Raw genomic sequence first — 20,610 nt, forward strand, 5'->3', positions numbered from 1 at the left:
AGATGCAAATCTGTTGTTTCAAGATCCGTTTCCCACGCAATATTTCTGAATGTTCAAATTCAGGTTATAATGTCCGTAACTTGTATAATCTGTTTATAAATGTTAAACTACAGGTTTGTTTGTTATTAGTAAATAAACCTTGAGCTTGTATTTGTCTGAAGTGTTCATATATGTTATTGTGTAATGGCGTCTTTATTTTTAAATAGACATTACAAACAAACAATTGTATCAAATGATCTGTGAGATAGAAAATTGTTTAGACTTTAAAATGTAACTCAATGTATCTTAGTATTTAGATATTCTCAACAGAAGAAATTTAAATGCACATGGTTGAGCCAATCACATAAAGCATCTCTGTGCATCCACCAATCTTCATCTACTGAGCCTATCTCGATATGCTTTTCAAGCAAAGTATGTCAAGATAAGAAGAGAAGTAAATACACTCTTTAAATCTCTTAAAGGGACACTGTCCAAACAAATTTAGCATTCGTGATTCAGATTGAGCATGAAATGTTAAGCAACTTTATAATTTAATCCGATTCTCAAATGTTAAGAATTATCTTGTTATCTTTCTTTGCATCAATAATGATATTTTAGATTACGGACAATTTTTGCAAAAAAACCTGGGTTGTCCTTGATGATTGTTGGATCAATTAATCCAACCAAAAAAAAAAAGTTCTGTCCAGAGTACTGAAGCAAATAAATTATCTATTTAATGCCTTATTTTTAAAGTAATGATAGCAACATCACGAGGAACATTGATAATATGAGACAATTTTTAAAGTTGCTTAAAATAGAATACTCATTCAGAATGTATAAATCATTAATTTTTTTAACTGTCTCCCTTTAAGTATATTTTGAGTTCATGTCCCTTTAAAGAGACATTTCACAATAATGCTTGAAAAATCATAAACCTAGCCACCTTCCTTTTGCTAAATTAGTATAACATATGAGTAAAGCATATTTAGATTAACTTCTGGATTGTTTTACACACTGACTGAAATATATATTGTAATGGATGTATTTCGCAGTCTTCAGCTTAGAGGGACATTAAGCTATATGTTATGTATGCATTTTGGATAAGATTATAATATTTGAACAACTTAATATGTTTTGGTATTCAATCATTAGATTGTAATTATATATATTCTTGGATTAAATACATATCTACATAGGCTATTTTGATGATGATTGTTGGTTGCACATAGATGCCTTATGTAATTGACTAAGATATGTATATTGATGTATATTTTTCGAAGTATATTTAAAGACTGAATGTAATTCTATAGTACTTTCTAAATATGTTTAAATTCTTTTATGATTTTTTTAAAAATCAAGACACAATATACTTTGTGAATGTCCCTTTAAGGACCAAAACATTTTGAATGTTGATTTAACATTGTCAAAAGAAACTAAAGGGGAATGAAAATTATATATAGATATGTGATGTCTAACCCAAGAGGTAAGATTTTAAAAACTACATAATATTAATAACTATAGTTAAATGTCCCTTTAAATGACTCCACTAGAAAATAAAATCTATTAACATGGCATCCAATAACTAGCTTGTGAAAAATATGAAGTTAAATGACCTACCATTTATAAATGTAAAAATTTATAAATTTAATAAAATAATGTTTTGAGATACCTAAGGAAGATACAAGATCTTATAAAATTAATTTTACATTCAACAGCACTGTCACTTTAATGTAAGTGAACCACTTCCCCTTCTTAAAAGTGAAACAAAATAATTTATGTAAAATTTTGAATACATATCCAAAATTATTTTAACATCTAAGAATTTCAAAAGAAAAGCATCGATGGATCTCACTCCCCAATTAATTTAAAAAAGATAGTTTAATTTAATATTCTCTGAATCAGTGGATTTTCTAAAATTAATGCATTATTTGATCTTATGCATGTGCTTGTCAAATTGTTTTTTATTGACAGATTATATGGATATTTATTATAATCTGTTCAAAAGAGTGTATTTAATAATAAAATGTTGATTATTACCATTTAAAAAAAAAAAGTTTTTGAAACAAAAACAAAAAAATATTACTGGAAGTCATCAGATGACAATCTGAAATTAAAAAACAAAATTTTACAAAGTTAATACACACGTTGTCAAATATTCATAAAATACATTTACAATCATCTTGTGTCTATGCTCTAACTTTGTTCAACATTTTATCAAGATATTTATGATTTAAATTTAAAAAAATAAAAAAATAAACATACACCATTATATTGTGTAATAAAAATTAAATTTAAATATCAGAATTTCGAATTATACATAATAATGTATATCACATTCCAATAATAAATATATATGTATGCTGAACATAAATGTAATATTTCATGTCCATTCAAATACCTCTATATCAACTATAATATGTATTCCTTTTTCTGATTGTGATCCCTAAATATCTAATTATGAACTAAATATGACTAATGTATGTAAGCTACTAATATTCAACATTCTTCACTAGCATGCATTGGTACACCAACCTGGATAATGCATGGTCTTTGAAAGTCAATTCAGGGGTAAACAGTTGATCTTCAATAGGTGTCTTATTCATCAGTTCATAAAATAGAGGACTGAAATACCATCTAAAAAAGTAAAATCATCTAAGTGTCTGATTGTGATCCCTAAATATCTAATTATGAACTAAATATGACTAATGTATGTAAGCTACTAATATTCAACATTCTTCACTAGCATGCATTGGTACACCAACCTGGATAATGCATGGTCTTTGAAAGTCAATTCAGGGGTAAACAGTTGATCTTCAATAGGTGTCTTATTCATCAGTTCATAAAATAGAGGACTGAAATACCATCTAAAAAAGTAAAATCATCTAAGTGTCTGATTGTGATCCCTAAATATCTAATTATGAACTAAATATGACTAATGTATGTAAGCTACTAATATTCAACATTCTTCACTAGCATGCATTGGTACACCAACCTGGATAATGCATGGTCTTTGAAAGTCAATTCAGGGGTAAACAGTTGATCTTCAATAGGTGCCTTATTCATCATTTCAAAAATAGAGGACTGAAATACCATCTAAAAAAGTAAAATCATCTAAGTGTCTGGTTGTGATCCCTAAATATCTAATTATGAACTAAATATGACTAATGTATGTAAGCTACTAATATTCAACATTCTTCACTAGCATGCATTGGTACACCAACCTGGATAATGCATGGTCTTTGAAAGTCAATTCAGGGGTAAACAGTTGATCTTCAATAGGTGCCTTATTCATCATTTCAAAAATAGAGGACTGAAATACCATCTAAAAAAGTAAAATCATCTAAGTGTCTGATTGTGATCCCTAAATATCTAATTATGAACTAAATATGACTAATGTATGTAAGCTACTAATATTCAACATTCTTCACTAGCATGCATTGGTACACCAACCTGGATAATGCATGGTCTTTGAAAGTCAATTCAGGGGTAAACAGTTGATCTTCAATAGGTGCCTTATTCATCATTTCAAAAATAGAGGACTGAAATACCATCTAAAAAAGTAAAATCATCTAAGTGTCTGATTGTGATCCCTAAATATCTAATTATGAACTAAATATGACTAAGTATGTAAGCTACTAATATTCAACATTCTTCACTAGCATGCATTGGTAAACCAACCTGGATAATGCATGGTCTTTGAAAGTCAATTCAGGGGTAAACAGTTGATCTTCAATAGGTGCCTTATTCATCATTTCAAAAATAGAGGACTGTGAAATACCATCTAAAAATTAGAAAATAATCTAAGTGTCTCCAATAGGATGCCTCCACAGCCTTATTCTATCAAATAGTTGGCACTTACCATGTGAACATGTCTTTGTATGTTTTTCAAGGTCAGCAGATTGGAAAGATAATGCCAGACATGATCCCATTGGTATACTTCAATTTCAATCTTGGCTTTTTCCACTGTCAGTCTGGGCAATCTTCACTGTCAGGCTTCTAATTCTTCCCTTTCAGTCTTTAGATTAAGTCAGCTCCCTAATGGCAGAAAAAGTTTAATAAAAATTACTACAAGTGTGTGAATCAGTTCTGTACCCCTCTCCCACCCCCCATTTCAGAATACATTTCTGTCACTAGCTTACTAAGCGTGTGTAGCATCTTGTGTTCTGTTCTATCAAGTGTGAAGATGAGTCATATTGAGCAGAACGAACCTCTAATGTGTGACATTGAACCATAGTCATGCTAGAGGATAGTTATGCTAGAGGATCCCTTTCTGAGTATGTACATTTTAAGTAATGTGTAAACTAAATACTAGTTTTGAAAATGTATGCCATATGATGTATTTGTGTACAATTCATGCCAGCAACAGTCCATACATTTATACTTACCAGCTGATGTCCTCTTTAAAAACCAGGTGGCAAAGACTCACTACAGGACCCAATGACCAGAGCATCACCTATATTAATAAATCAAACACATTTTTAGCATTTGATGAACAATCCTAACATGTTTGCACAATTTTCTACTTGTCATTTCCCTAGAGTTCACATCTATTGACAATACTCCAGTCTAACTTCTATTATTTACCGTCTAAAGTGGCGGTTGATGATGTCTGCTCTGACATTGAGCCCCTCGTCCCGGAATGGCCCCTCTAGAACAGGATCATCCTCCTCATCTCTGAGGAGGTTTCGGTGCGCCTGGACGCCCTGCAGCATCCCAGCCCGTTGTGCAATATTATGCAGGACACTAAAGGCTACAACGATCTTAGCCACCTTCTTTGGGTTGTACTGGAGGGCTCCTCCCGACCGGTCCAGGCACCTGAACCTCATCTTCAGGAGCCCGAACATCCGTTCAACCACCGCCCTGGTTCTCTTATGAGCCCTATTGTAGCGCTCCTCAGACACATCAGTCGGGCTACGCAAGGGGGTAATAAGCCAAGGCCGGCTCATGTACCCAGAATCACCTATAAATTATGAACAGAACATAATTCAAACTGAATCCTCAAAATAGTATTTTGATTCCAATAAAAGTTTTTGTACACAATAATCCACTAACAAATTGTTTTATTTTAAAAGAATAATCTAGTTCAATCTTATTCTCTATCTTCCCATTTCAGCTAAGACATGCTACATATGCGTATTTCTCCTAAACCAAACCTTGTGTAAAATGCAAACTAAATGGTTACATTGCATTCTCTATCTGAGCATTTAAGGTAAGACATGCTACATATCTGCATTGAACTAAAACTAGACATTTGCGGAAAAAGAAATAAATGGTTAAATTGCATCCTATAGCTGAACATTACGCTAACATTTTAAAACTACAGTGGCAATTGTCTAACTAATTAACCATGTTGTGCACAAATACTCACCAACGAGATAACCAGGGGGCATTTGTCTTTCCTCAAACGGTCTCCACAGGGACGACTGAGCGAGGATGCGGGCATCATGACAAGCCCCTCCAAAATTCGCACACACATGCATAATCCTCATCTGTGCGTCACAAACATACTGCACGTTGAGGCTATGAAAATTTTGCGATTTCTGAAGGGCAAGTCATCAATTGGAGCACGCAGCGCAATGTGGGTACAATCTATGGCTCCCAAGACATTGGGCAATTGAGCAATATCAAAGAATTCCCGCTTCAGGCGCCTCCAATCACCATCATTTTGTGGGAATCCTATGTAATGCTTACTGATACGTACCATGGCGTCCAGAAAGTTATCAAACACCACAAAGAATGTACCTTGAGCCAGGCCATGCATGTACATTTCTCTGGATTGAAAACTCCCGGAGGCCAGGACGTATAGACAACTTAGCATCTTACTCATGGCGGGAACAGCAGTCCTTATTCTTATACGTGGCTCCAAATGAGGTTTAAGAAGATCGTAAAGGCCAATGAGCTGTTCGCGATTGAGCCGATACTTATCATAAACCTCAAAGTCGCTCATGTTTTCCAAGGTGGGTCTCACCCTGTAGACACGAGGACCTCGAACCAGATGACCCCTTCGTCTCAGTCTGAGCCGCCGAGGCTGTCTGATTCAATCAACAGCTAGTTCGCCAATAGCAGCACCAGCAGTGTCTACCATGTCATCGTCATCCATCTTTCAAAACAGCGTAACAAGGTATGCACTTGATCTGATGTGGATCACAAGTGATGCTTTGGCCATGTTGTTTGGGGGATTTATAGTACAATTAGTCCAATGGTAGTGAGTTTGTAATGATTGCTGATTGTATTCACTTGTTTGTATGTGAGCGGCGCGAATGCTTTCAAAGTGGGCGTTTTTGTTTTTTTGGCTGAAATGTTGTTTTCCCCCAATGAATCTCAATGTGAAAGTGTAAAATATCACACATACAGTGCATGTTTGTAATGTTTGATCATATGCGTAATCAATATTTCTTAAACGCGATCTTATAGTAACAAGCACACGTCCAGGCTAACATGAATGAAAGTGCATAGTTGTGTATAATGTGCATCGAATGTGATCGATCAATGTTGCTGCAACATTGTTTGAAAACGATAAAGTAACATCTGCCATCTGTAGTATTGTATATATAAGTGATTGCCGAGCTGTCAATATTGTATGCGTCCCTTTAAAATCGCAATAATAATTCAGAACTTCCCGTCTGCCATCTGTAGTATTGTATATATAAGTGATTGCCGAGCTGTCAATATTGTATGCGTCCCTTTAAAATCGCAATAATAATTCAGAACTTCCCGTCTGCCATCTGTAGTATTGTATATATAAGTGATTGCCGAGCTGTCAATATTGTATGCGTCCCTTTAAAATCGCAATAATAATTCCGAACTTCCCGTCTGCCATCTGTAGTATTGTATATATAAGTGATTGCCGAGCTGTCAATATTGTATGCGTCCCATTCAAATGGCACTAATACTGAATAACTTCCGGCTGTCATCTGTAGTATTGTATATATAAGTGATTGCCGAGCTGTCAATATTGTATGCGTCCCATTCAAATGGCACTAATACTGAATAACTTCCGGCTGTCATCTGTAGTATTGTATATATAAGTGATTGCCGAGCTGTCAATATTGTATGCGTCCCTTTAAAATCGCAATAATAATTCCGAACTTCCCGTCTGCCATCTGTAGTATTGTAAATATAAGTGATTGCCGAGCTGTCAATATTGTATGCGTCCCTTTAAAATCGCAATAATAATTCCGAACTTCCCGTCTGCCATCTGTAGTATTGTATATATAAGTGATTGCCGAGCTGTCAATATTGTATGCATCCCTTTAAAATCGCAATAATAATTCCGAACTTCCCGTCTGCCATCTGTAGTATTGTATATATAAGTGATTGCCGAGCTGTCAATATTGTATGCGTCCCATTCAAATGGCACTAATACTGAATAACTTCCGGCTGTCATCTGTAGTATTGTATATATAAGTGATTGCCGAGCTGTCAATATTGTATGCGTCCCTTTAAAATCGCAATAATAATTCCGAACTTCCCGTCTGCCATCTGTAGTATTGTATATATAAGTGATTGCCGAGCTGTCAATATTGTATGCGTCCCTTTAAAATCGCAATAATAATTCCGAACTTCCCGTCTGCCATCTGTAGTATTGTATATATAAGTGATTGCCGAGCTGTCAATATTGTATGCGTCCCTTTAAAATCGCAATAATAATTCCGAACTTCCCGTCTGCCATCTGTAGTATTGTATATATAAGTGATTGCCGAGCTGTCAATATTGTATGCGTCCCTTTAAAATCGCAATAATAATTCCGAACTTCCCGTCTGCCATCTGTAGTATTGTATATATAAGTGATTGCCGAGCTGTCAATATTGTATGCGTCCCATTCAAATGGCACTAATACTGAATAACTTCCGGCTGTCATCTGTAGTATTGTATATATAAGTGATTGCCGAGCTGTCAATATTGTATGCGTCCCTTTAAAATCGCAATAATAATTCCGAACTTCCCGTCTGCCATCTGTAGTATTGTATATATAAGTGATTGCCGAGCTGTCAATATTGTATGCGTCCCTTTAAAATCGCAATAATAATTCCGAACTTCCCGTCTGCCATCTGTAGTATTGTATATATAAGTGATTGCCGAGCTGTCAATATTGTATGCGTCCCATTCAAATCGCACTAATACTGAATAACTTCCGTCTGTCATCTGTAGTATGCTGTTCCAAACTGTTATTTACGTATATGTTGTATTGTAGTATTGAGTGTTAAAGTTCAGAAAGGGGCGGTACAGTGGTGAATCTGTGTATGGTTGAATCTTCTAATGACGTCATCATATTATTAACCTGCCTATGTAGTTCTGAAATCTTCATTGTGTTGTTGTATTGTGCTACATTGTTATTGTGTGCTGAATTAAATATAAATGTGTGCTTTGTGGTTGCGTGATGCGTGTTATGTACATATACGTATATATTGTGATTGTGTCCCACATATGATGACTTCTATATAGCGGTCTGGTATTGTTGTTCCTTCCCATAAAGTGACATCTGTAATCTGGTGTAATGATGTTCTTCTTGTACGTAATTCCTAATGGTATATTGTGATGGAATCATGATGTTAAAAGTACATTAAAATCCATATGTTCTGTTTTGTGATTCCTATAGAGAATGTAATGTGTTTTTCCCCCATCATTTGAAGGCACATGTATGAGTGAATGGTAAAAGTAATGTATGTGCATCCATGACTGATCATGTGTTAAGCCTATGTAGATATGCAGTTGCTGCAAGCATATGAGTTGAATAAATGAAATGCAATAATAAAGGTAAATGAGAGGTGTTTCCCATTGTGTACTGTTTGTGAATCCTGAAAAGTTTAAATTATTTTTGTGTCGGTTTAAATGCAATATTTTTTTTTAAAAAGTTTGTTACTAGTGATGTTGATTTGTAGTTGATGTAATATAAAAGTCTGAAACAATTTAATGGTGTTGTGAATATTCAATAAGTAAAATCCCTAAGTCCACCATAGGGAAATAGTCATTTCTTGATCTATTTATCCTAGCTGGGTGTAACGCAGAAAAGCATGTATTTTTTTCCTATTTCTAGCGCTGGTATTTGGAGTTTTTTTGTCTACGCTATTTGCGTGCGTTAGGGAAATTGGTCTGTCGCGTGCACAAGCACGTCTTCCCCATAGAAGTCAATGGAGGCTCCAAATTTTGGTCAATTTTTTTTTCTAAGACTGGTTTTCCTCGTAAAGTGAGTGACGTCATGAGCTTGTGTGAAAAAGTAGCTAAATCGTGTTAATTTTGTAATAAATAACTTGTTTGTGTATGTAATGTGGTGTATATTGTTTGTATGCATCGATGAGTGTATGTTTGTGATAATGTTATTAGTTAGATGTAGCTATATGAGGGTCTTTTCCCGTGTGTCAATGTAAGTCAATGGGAAAATGGATTTGTGTTGTTTTTTTTCTAACACCCGAGATCTCGCAACTTTGATCCTTTGTATTTGGATGAAAAATTATTAAATCTGAAAAATAAATATAGTGTTGTGTATGAGTGTAAGTGTAGTTTGTGTAATATTTGTTTTGTGATTCGTGGATGTTTATTTTGTCGGTATATGTTAACTACTGGGTTTGAGCTGTCGGTAGAGATTTGTGCGTTGGGTGATTTTTGAGTGTCGGTAAATGAGCTCTAAATACCGGAGTCCGTAAGAAACCAGCGTTAGGAGCCTCTAACGCTTGTTTTCACGGCTAACGCCAAACTCTAAATCTAGGCCTAAGAATGTTAAAACTTAATAACATTTAACACCTCCGTTTAAATGAATGAGAGAAAGAGCTAAACATATATGAATTTGTGCAATATTATTTTTACAAAGGCCTAACATATTTAACATTAAATTGTGCAATACACATTAAAATCCAAAGATATTAGTTCTGCTTTGTCTAATAAAGGTTATTTACTTACTTATTGTCAAAACTCGTGTAAAACACCTGTATAGCAGCAGGATTTATCACATGTTAAAAAACAAAACAGCTGATTCACCCTACACTGATCACCCAAATAAAAAACTATGAGGAACTGTGCTATCGTCTCAACAAGCTTTAATTCAGGTTAAAGCTTTAAATGTTTCTGCCCATAACAAATATATTCTGGAATGTGGTGATAAAGCTCTCAGTTCTATATAATTTTGCCTACATAATTAATTAAACTCGTAACTTCAAATCCAATTAAATGGTAAACACATAAAACCTACAATTGATGAATGATGATCTTTATATGGGTACGAATAATTTATATTACTGACAGGATATCATTTTTATATTCTGCATAACTGGTTTAGGCAGAAAATTGACTCCCACTTTGTAAAACACTGCATCAAAATGCGTCTCTTGTGTTTTAAGGCAGTTTTTTTCATCTCAACGAAGAAACTGCACATCCCCTTTTGTCTATTACTGATAATGGATTTACAATTACTTGCGACAAGGAAGAAAGTCTGGAGGACTTACCTTATCACTGCAAAAATTTCACAAGGTAAGCACGTGTGGATAAAAATTGACCAATTACTTTTAATATGTATAAAGTGCAGGTAATTGTGTAATAAAAATGTTAAATTCCCCTATCAAAAGATCTTTTCTATTATATAAAATTATTAAATTCTGAGGGGTGGGAACATTTTAATTTCTAAGTTTCTGGGATATTTTTTAAGCTTCTGATCGGGAACTTGAACTCTGACATTAACATACACCAAATTTCATAAATATTGGTTGGCCTAATAATTAATTTATCTCTTTACATTGAACATTAAATTTCTTTTAATGTGTAATATCTAAAAAATATTATTTTTTAGAAATGTATTCAATTAAGTTTCACAAGCACCCAAAATCATGGTTTAACCCCTTAATGACCGCAGCACTTTTCCATTTTCGGTCCGTTTGGGACCAAGGCTATTTTTACATTTTTGCGGTGTTTGTGTTTAGCTGTAATTTTCCTCTTACTCATTTACTGTACCCACATATATTATATACCATTTTTCTCACCATTAAATGGACTTTCTAAAGATACCATTATTTTCATCATATCTTATAATTTACTATAAAAAACATAAAATATGAGGAAAAAATGGAAAAAACACACTTTTTCTAACTTTGACCCCCAAAATCTGTTACACATCTACAACCACCAAAAAACACCCATGCTAAATATTTCTAAATTTTGTCCTGAGTTTAGAAATACCCAATGTTTACATGTTCTTTGCTTTTTTTGCAAGTTATAGGGCCATAAATACAAGTAGCACTTTGCTATTTCAAAACCACTTTTTTTCAAAATTAGCGATAGTTACATTGGGACACTGATATCTTTCAGGAATCCCTGAATATCCCTTGACATGTATATATATTTTTTAGAACACATCCCAAAGTATTGATCTAGGCCCATTTTGGTATATTTCATGCCACCATTTCACCGCCAAATGCGATCAAATAAAAAAAATTGTTCACTTTTTCACAAATTTTTTCACAAACTTTAGGTTTCTCACTGAAATTATTTACAAACAACTTATGTAATTATAGCATAAATGGTTGTAAATGCTTCTCTGGGGTCCCCTTTGTTCAGAAATAGCAGACATATATGGCTTTGGCTTTGCTTTTTGGTAATTAGAAGGCTGCTAAATGCCACTGCGCACAATACGTGTATTATGCCCAGCAGTGAAGGGGTTAATTAGGGAGCATGTAGGGAGCTTCTAGGGTTAATTTTAGCTTTAGTGTAGTTTAGTAGACAACCCCAAGTATTGATCTAGGCCCATTTTGGTATATTTCATGCCACCATTTCACCGCCAAATGCGATCAAATTAAAAAAACCCGTAAATTTTTTCACAATTTTAGGTTTCTCACTGAAATTATTTACAAACAGCTTGTGCAATTATGGCACAAATGGTTGTAAATGCTTCTCTGGGATGTCCTTTGTTCAGAAATAGCAGACATATATGACTTTGGCGTTGCTTTTTGGTAATTAGAAAGTCGCTAAATGCTGCTGCGCATCACACGTGTATTATGGCTAGCAGTGAAGGGGTTAATTAGGTAGTTTGTAGGGAGCTTGCAGGGTTAATTTTAGCTTTAGTGTAGATATCAGCCTCCCACCTGACACATCCCACCCCCTGATCCCTCCCAAACAGCTCCCTTCCCTCCCCCACCCCAAAATTGTCCCCGCCATCTTAAGTACTGACAGAAAGTCTGCCAGTACTAAAATAAAAGTTTTTTTTTGTTTGTTTTTTAAAGAAAAAAAAAAAAAAAGCATATTTACATATGCTGTGTTTAGGATCCCCCTTAGCCCCCAACCTCCCTGATCCCCCCAAAACAGCTCTCTAAGCCTCCCCCTCTGCCTTATTGGGGGCCATCTTGGGTACTGGCAGCTGTCTGCCAGTACCCAGTTTGCACACAAACACATATTTATTTATTTTTTTATTTTTTTATTTTTTTCTGTAGTGTAGCTTGCCCCCACCCCACCCCCCACGGACCAACCCCCACCACATAAATGACACCTAAGGTTTTTTTTTTTACATTCTAGGTCCCACTTTTATTTTGTTTTGGGACAAATTTTTCTGTAGTGTAGGGGTTCCCACCCGCTCCCTCCCCGTGCACGTGCCCGCCCCCTCGTGCACGTGTGCGCGCCCGCGCGCGCCCCCGGACTCCCCCGCCCACGATCCCGCCCCCCTCCACATGACCAGGGCCATCGATGGCTGCCACCCACCTCCCACACCGGCTCCCACCCACCAACGATACCGGCCATCGATGTCCGGTGCAGAGAGGGCCACAGAGTGGCTCTCTCTGCATCGGATGGCCGTAGAAGGTTATTGCAGGATGCCTCCATATCGAGGCATCACTGCAATAACCGGAAAGCAGCTGGAAGCGAGCAGGATCGCTTCCAGCTGCTTTCCACACCGAGGACGTGCAGGGTACGTTCTCAAGCGTTAACTGCCTTTTTTCTGAGGACAATTAGACTTATATGATTCAGGTATAGCATGCAGTTTTAGGAGACTTTCCAATTTACTCCAATTCTCAAATTGTGCACAGTTTTTTTATGCACACTTTCTGAGTCATCAGCTGCTACTGAATAGGTTCAAGAGTTCACAGTGTGTACGTATATGAGTCTGTGATTGGCTGATAGCTGTCACATTATAAAAGGGGCCAGAACATTTAAGTACATTTTGAAATTTGTCAGAAAAAAGTGTAAATTCAGAGTAAGAGCTATCACATTCTCTTTATAATGCACTTGTCGAATATGCAATTCTACTGCATTTGATGCTCCTTGAACAAGCTAGCACACTTAAAGTTAATGTAAATTTAGATGATAAAGTGCCTGGTTTTTAAGGGCACTTTAATTCATCAAAATTTACATTTCACTCGTGTTGTGAAAATACTTACCTTTTAATCTTGACAGCCGCTCCAGCGATTCCCCCGGACGTCGCAAGCCTCTTCATACGCCAGAAATGACGGATCGGTCACCCTCCAATAACGGCTTCCCCCCCCCCCCCCCCCCCCGGGGGAATCAGTTTCTGATTCCACGCCGTGAATGGAGGAAGCCAGATTCCTAATTTTAGACCCGGGAAGAGGCTTTGCAACAGGCGGGGGAAGCGATGCAGCGGCTGTCAAGATTAAATGGTAAGTATTTTCACAACATGCATGAAATGTAAATTTTGATGAATTAAAGTGCCCCTGTTTTTAATCGGATTTTTAAAAAACCAAGCACTTTATCATCTAAATTTGCATTCACTTTAAAGGGACATGAACATCAAATTATATTCTCTTGGTTCAATGATGGTTTTCAATTTACTTCTGTTATGAAATATATCCTTTATTTATAGGGTGGCAACACATTTTACGCCAAATACAAGGGGTACAATGAATGGTTAACACAAAACCTAAATATTATTACAGAAGAATCTGAGGACCCTGCTCTTGCCAGTCCTTACAATGTAGATGGTGACTGGCAGAGTTAAAAAGCTGAAAGAAATGATGCATATATGATTCCTCTAATACTTGTTTATTAATATATGTTTTTTCGGTAGATGCATAGCAGTTCTTGGAAATCTCATACCTTTCAAAGGGTATCATTACTGGGAGGTGGAAGTTGATGAAGACACACAATATAGAGTTGGAATAGCCTATGAGGATACAAACAGAAATGGATTAATCGGGGCAAACAATACCTCTTGGTGCCTCAGACATATCCTCACACCTTCAAGGTAAAAGAAATGTGCACTTCTTGACCAGCATAACATTTTTTTGTGCTATTGTTACACCTGTTAAATAATCCAGCAAGTGTCAGTAACCTTGGCACCCCAGATGTTTTAGAACTACATTTCACATGGTACTAAGCCAGCCTAAAGAGTGTCTGAGCATCATGGGTAATGTAGTTCCAAAACATCTGGGGTGACTACATTGCTGACCCTGCTACAAAGACCAATTGTATAAGTAATATATAAGAACAAACCACAATATGATACAGTATTGAAGTTTTTCGTTGCTACTATATTTGATGCAGGCATTTAATATGATAACTTTAAAATTAAATTGAAATCTGATATAAAGTTGTTTTTTGTTGAAGAATATAAATATCTTAAAGTTTGTAAAGATTTAGTATCTTGCCTGCTTCCAACACTATCCAGATGCATGCCCTGAGTGACTGCTGCAGGCAAGGTCAAATTTAAGCCTAGTGGCGGTTCCAGAAACCTTATTATGGGGGACAGACACTCCTGGTATTAGTCACAGGTGGGGACAATGTGGGTGGAGACGTAGTTATGGATGTTACATCTGCAGGCCAGAGGAAGGTGAAGTAGCAGGTGTTCTGAGGGCAGAGATAGGTCACCCGGGGGTGTGGTTAGTGTTAGTTGTGGGGCATAGCCTGTCTAAAAGGGATAGGGAGTAGTCATTTTTACCTTTTCACGCTCACCCTTAGCCTAATGGGGGTGCAAAATGAAAAATTGAGGTGATTTTGACTAGAACAACACCTAGTAAAGCCAGACCAATACAAGAGTACTGGCAGTAAGTATTTTGATGTCATTAGTTGTATTGGTGCCTTTAGAATTTAAAAGAAAAACTGAAAGTATTTTTAGGGAATGTAAAAAGTTGTTTAAGCTTAAACCTCAATGTATTATTTAAAGCTCCTGACTTTTAACAGAAGTTTGTTTGTCACCTTAATAATGGTCTGCTAATATCTTGTGAATCAAATACTTGGGGCAGGTCAACAGAACACTGGAATTACAAATAATGTATCCTATTTAAGAAAAAAATAAGGTTTATAAGCATTTTTATCCTACAATGGGCTAGATTATGAGTGGCTGGTTATTGTTACCGCAAGCTTGTAATTAACCAAATAAAAGATTTCTGGTTAATTTTCTAAATGTCCCCCCAATTGTCCCCAAATTTAAGTATAAGGTTTGTTTTAAAAAACCCAAAAAAACTGCACAGAACAGTTTTATGGCTTAAAGTGAGTGGCTGTAGGGTATTAGAAAAGTGCATTTACATTGCGGACTATGGGAACTGTGTGTTCTCTAAAAATATATATGTATATGCTTATATACTTTATATATTTATGTGTCAATATTTGTATATACACATATAAACACATAAATATATATATATATATATACACACACACACACACACAGTATCTCACAAAAATGAGTACACCCCTCACATTTGGGTAAATATTTTATTATATCTTTTCATGTGACAATACTGAAGAAATTACACTTTGCTACAATGAAAAGTAGTGAGTGTACAGCCTGTATAACAGTGTAAATTTGCTATCCCCTCAAAATAACTCAACACACAACCATTAATGTCTAAACCGTTGGCAACAAAAGAGAGTACACCCCTAAGTGGAAATGTCCAAATTGGGCCCAAAGTGTCAATATTTTGTGTGGCCACCATTATTTTCCAGCACTGCCTTAACCCTCTTGGGCATGGAGTTCACCAGAGCTTCACAGGTTGCCACTGAAGTCCTCTTCCACTCCTCCATGATGACATCACGGAGCTGGTGGATGTTAGAGACCTTGCACTCCCCCACCTTCCATTTGAGGATATACCCACAGATGCTCAATAGGGTTTAGGTTTGGAGACATGCTTGGCCAGTCCATCACCTTTACCCTCAGCTTCTTTAGCAAGGCAGTGGTCGCCTTGGAGGTGTGTTTGGGGTCGTTATCAAGTTGGAATACTGTCCTGCGGCCAAGTCTCCGAAGGGAGAGGATCATGCTCTGCTTCAGTATGTCACAGTACATGTTGGCATTCATGGTTCCCTCAATGAACTGTAGCTCCCCAGTGCTGGCAGCACTCATGCAGGCCCAGACCATGACACTCCCACCACCATGCTTGACTGTAGGCAAGACACACTTGTCTTTGTTCTCCTCACCTGGTTGCCGCCACACACGCTTTACACCATCTGAACCAAGTAAGTTTATCTTGGTCTTATCGGAAACACAGGACATAGCTCCAGCAAACTGTTTGCGGGCTTTCTTGTGCATCATCTTTAGAAGAGGCTTTCTTCTGGGACGACAGCCATGCAGACCAATTTGATGTTGTGTGCAGCGTATTGGTCTGAGTACTGACAGGCTGACCCCCCCCCCTACCCCTTCAACTCTGCAGCAATGCTGGCAGCACTCCTACATCTATTTCCCAAAGACAACCTCTGGATATGACGCTGAGCACGTGCTCTGTTCTGAGTGGAACCTGTCCTGTGAAACCGCTGTATGATCTTGCCCACCGTGCTGCAGCTCAGTTTCAGGGTCTTGGCAATCTTCTTATAGCATAGGCCATCTTTATGTAGAGCAACAATTCTTTTTTTTCAGATCCTCAGAGAGTTCTTTGCCATGAGGTGCCATGTTGAACTTCCAGTAACCAGTATGAGAGAGTGTAAGAGAGATAACACCACATTTAACACACCTGCTGCCCATTCACACCTGAGACCTTGTAACACTAACGAGTCACATGACACCGGGGAGGGAAAATGGCTAATTGGGCCCAATTTGGACATTTCCACTTAGGGGTGTATTCACTTTTGTTGCCAACGGTTTAGACATTAATTGCTGTGTGTTGAGTTATTTTGAGGGGGCACAAATTTACACTGTTATACAGGCTGTACACTCACTACTTTACATTGTAGCAAAGTATAATTTCTTCAGTGTTGTCACATGAACAGATATAATAAAATATTTACAAAAATGTGAGCGGTGTACTCACTTTTGTGAGATACTGTGTATATAACATTTGCTGCCCATCGATGTGCGACTTACCCCTTTGCTGTCTCATGGCATGAGAACGAGGCTCCCTTTGGAGCCTATGAAAGCGTGCTCTCATCAGCGCAAAGCTTCCGTGCAATGTGAATACAAGGTCCCGTTCACATTGCACCTAACTTGTAATACCAGCGCACATTTGCGTGCCTTGGTATTACTGAATGGAGCGCAAATACCGTGCTCGCGTAAGCAATATTTTGCGCTCCACGTGTTATATGCTGCCCGCATTTACCATTGTACACCACAGCTAATAGCGTGCAAGCAATGGGCGTTAATCTACCCGGTCGGAAACGTCTGGGGGAGATTGACGTACGCCACATAACAGGTGGAGAAGTGGTTTAAGAAGCAGCGGTCTTAGGAACACTGCTTCTTAAATCTCTGTTACAGGTTCACTTATGCAAACCTGCAGCTAACAGCGCTCAGACCCCTTGATAAATGGGCTCATAATCTGTTTGCCATTATTTAACACAACAGAAGAAAATGATTATCTAAAGTAATACGTCTTTGAACTGGTTTCAGAGCAAAATTAAATATTTAAAGTAACAGTAATAAAATTAAATTAACTTTGGTCCTATGAACTTGCAATATAGCATAGTTATTAACAGGTATACAGTAAATTGTGGTACAATGATGATATATTTGTGTGTAGTTTATAATCATACTGTTTTATCTCCTGTAAATGACATCCAAATATTAAAGGGACAGTCTAGTCAAAATTAAACTTTCATGATTCAGATAGGGAATGCAATTTTAAACAACTTTCCAATTTACTTTTATCATCAAATTTGATTTGTTCACTTGTTATTCTTTGTTGAAAGCCTCTGCATTTTGACAGTTTTTCACAGCTAGACAGCGCTAGTTCATGTGTGCTGTATAGATAACATTGTGCTCACTCCCTTGGAGTTTCTTATGAGTCAGCACTGATTGGCTAAAATGCAAGTCTGTCAAAAGAACTGAAATAAGGGGGCAGACTGCAGAAGCTTAGATACAACATAATCACAGAGGTAAAAAGTATATTAATATAACAGTGTTGGATATGCAAAACTGGGGAATGGGTAATAAAGGGATTATCTATCTTTTTTTAACAATAACAATTCTGGAGTAGACTGTCCCTTTAATATCAGGATGACAGTATTGGTGAACTGACTATATTCCCCATAAACAGCTTTGCTGCAGAAATAAATTTGTTGTGCAGATAAACTGTTTTAAAGCAGATTGGTAGAGTGAAAAACAAACTCAGAATATGTTTTTTTGTAAAGCGTAAATTCTGAAAACCGCCTGCAGTGAAGAATGTTTATATAGAACATAAAGCAAGCAATGCTCTCCATGCCAACTAGATTTGTTTTCTGTTGGTTCTACTCTGCTAGCACTACTTAGCAAGCATTACTTTATTATATTAGAGGAAGAAAATAACATAAAAACACATCTGTTCTCGTCATGAAAAAACATTTTAACTTTTTATAAGATTTATAAAAATAGTTTAACATGGGTTTAGGTGCTAATACCATTGTAAATGTTACTACTTAGTAATAAAAAACAAAACCGGATTTATATTTGTAATAATTTAAAGGGATATGAAACTGTAACATTTTCTCCCCTTTAATATTTTTCCAAAGATACATTTTATATGCAGGGGTGTATTAGGTTGTTCACAAATAGTTCGTTTATAGTACCTTGTCATTTGAAAAGGCTGCTGTTGCCTGTTGAAACCACAACCTATAAATTTCAATATTGCTGTATTTACTATAGATAAGCTATGCAACCAAAAACAAAAAGCAGAAATCAATTTCCAAGTAGGGGTGGGAAAAGGAGCCCAGCCCATTTAAATGGGAGTTTGTGTAACACTCATTAATTACTTGCATGAGTGCACTAATTTATTTGTATTCAGAAGTAATAAGATACAGGTTTTAACTAGATGGCAAATTGTTTTGAGCAGCCTCCTTATCACAAATAGCCAAACTAGCATTTTGAAAGAGAAAGAGGGTTGTCTCTAACAATGAACCAGTTAAAAGGTTATAAACATGAGATAAATGGTGCCAAAAGAAATGTTAACACTTTGAGGCCTAGTTATCAACGTGTCAACTTACCTGCCTTCGCCGGCCCAATACGCCGCCTACCATCGCCGCCGCGGACCTGCAAAATTTCGCCAAAGTTATCAATAAATCTGTCAAAAAGCCGCGCACCAAGTACGGGGCGATGAGCAGCGGACTGTGATAGTTATCACTCATCCGATCTCGCTGCTCTTCGGCTTTTTGACAGCTTTCTTGCTAGCCTGTCACTAAGCACCCACACTAAACTACACTGTTCTACCCCCTATACCGGAGCCCCCCACAACTCAATAAAGTTATTAATCCCTAAACTGCCGCTCCTAGACCCCGCCGCAACTCTTATAAATGTATTAACCCCTAAACCGCCGCTCCCGGACACTGTCGCCACCTACATTATACCTAGTAACCCCTATCCTGCCCCCCCTATACCGCCGCCCTCTATAATAAAGTTATTAACCCCTATCCTGCTGATCCCGGACCCCGCCGCAACTATAATAAATGTATTAACCCCTAAACCGCCGCTCCCAGACCCCGCCGCCACCTACATTATACCTAGTAACCCCTATCCTGCCCCCCCTATACCGCCGCCCTCTATAATAAAGTTATTAACCCCTATCCTGCCGATCCCGGACCTCGCCGCAACAAAATAAATAGTTTAACCCCTAAACTGCCGCTCCCGGACCCCGCCGCAACCTATATTAAACTTATTAACCCCTAATCTGCCCCCCATACACCTATAATACATTTATTAACCCCTATCCTGCCCCCCCTATGCCGTCGCCATCTATAATAAATTTATTAACCCCTATCCTGCCCCCCCTACACCGCCGCCACTGTAATAAAATTATTAACCCCTAAACCTAAGTCTAACCCTAACCCTAACACCTCCCAACTTAAATATTAATTAAATAAATCTAAATAATATTTCTATTATTAACTAAATTAATCCTATTTAAAACTAAATACTTACCTTTAAAATAAACCCTAATATAGCTACAATATAAATAATAATTATATTGTAGCTATCTTAGGATTTATATTTATTTTACAGGCAAATTTCAATTTATTTTAACTAGGTACAATAGCTATTAAATAGTTATTAACTATTTAATAGCTACCTAGCTAAAATAAAGAGAAAATTACCTGTAAAATAAAAACTAACCTAAGTAACAATTACACCTAACACTACACTATCATTAAATAAATTATTCCTATTTAAAACTAAATACTTACCTATAAAATAAACCCTAAGATAGCTACAATGTAATTAATAATTACATTGTAGCTATTTTAGGATTTATATTTATTTTACAGGTAACTTGGTATTTATTTTAGCTAGTTAGAATAGTTATTAAATAGTTA

The 20,610-nt window shown here is 36.7% G+C and overlaps 1 protein-coding gene across 2 annotated transcripts in view; it reads left to right on the forward strand.

Moving 5' to 3' along the window:
• FSD2 (fibronectin type III and SPRY domain containing 2) overlaps positions 1-20,610 on the forward strand; it is a 195,138-nt gene that overhangs the window by 164,735 nt on the left and 9,793 nt on the right. For both annotated transcript variants that reach the window (XM_053717427.1, XM_053717428.1), the window contains exons 11-12: positions 10,314-10,443; positions 13,976-14,152. In XM_053717427.1, the coding sequence (XP_053573402.1) occupies positions 10,314-10,443; positions 13,976-14,152 (307 nt within the window). The remainder of the gene's footprint in view (positions 1-10,313; positions 10,444-13,975; positions 14,153-20,610) is intronic.

The sequence above is a fragment of the Bombina bombina genome, chromosome 6 (genome assembly GCF_027579735.1).
Source record: "Bombina bombina isolate aBomBom1 chromosome 6, aBomBom1.pri, whole genome shotgun sequence".
Lineage (NCBI taxonomy): Eukaryota > Metazoa > Chordata > Amphibia > Anura > Bombinatoridae > Bombina > Bombina bombina.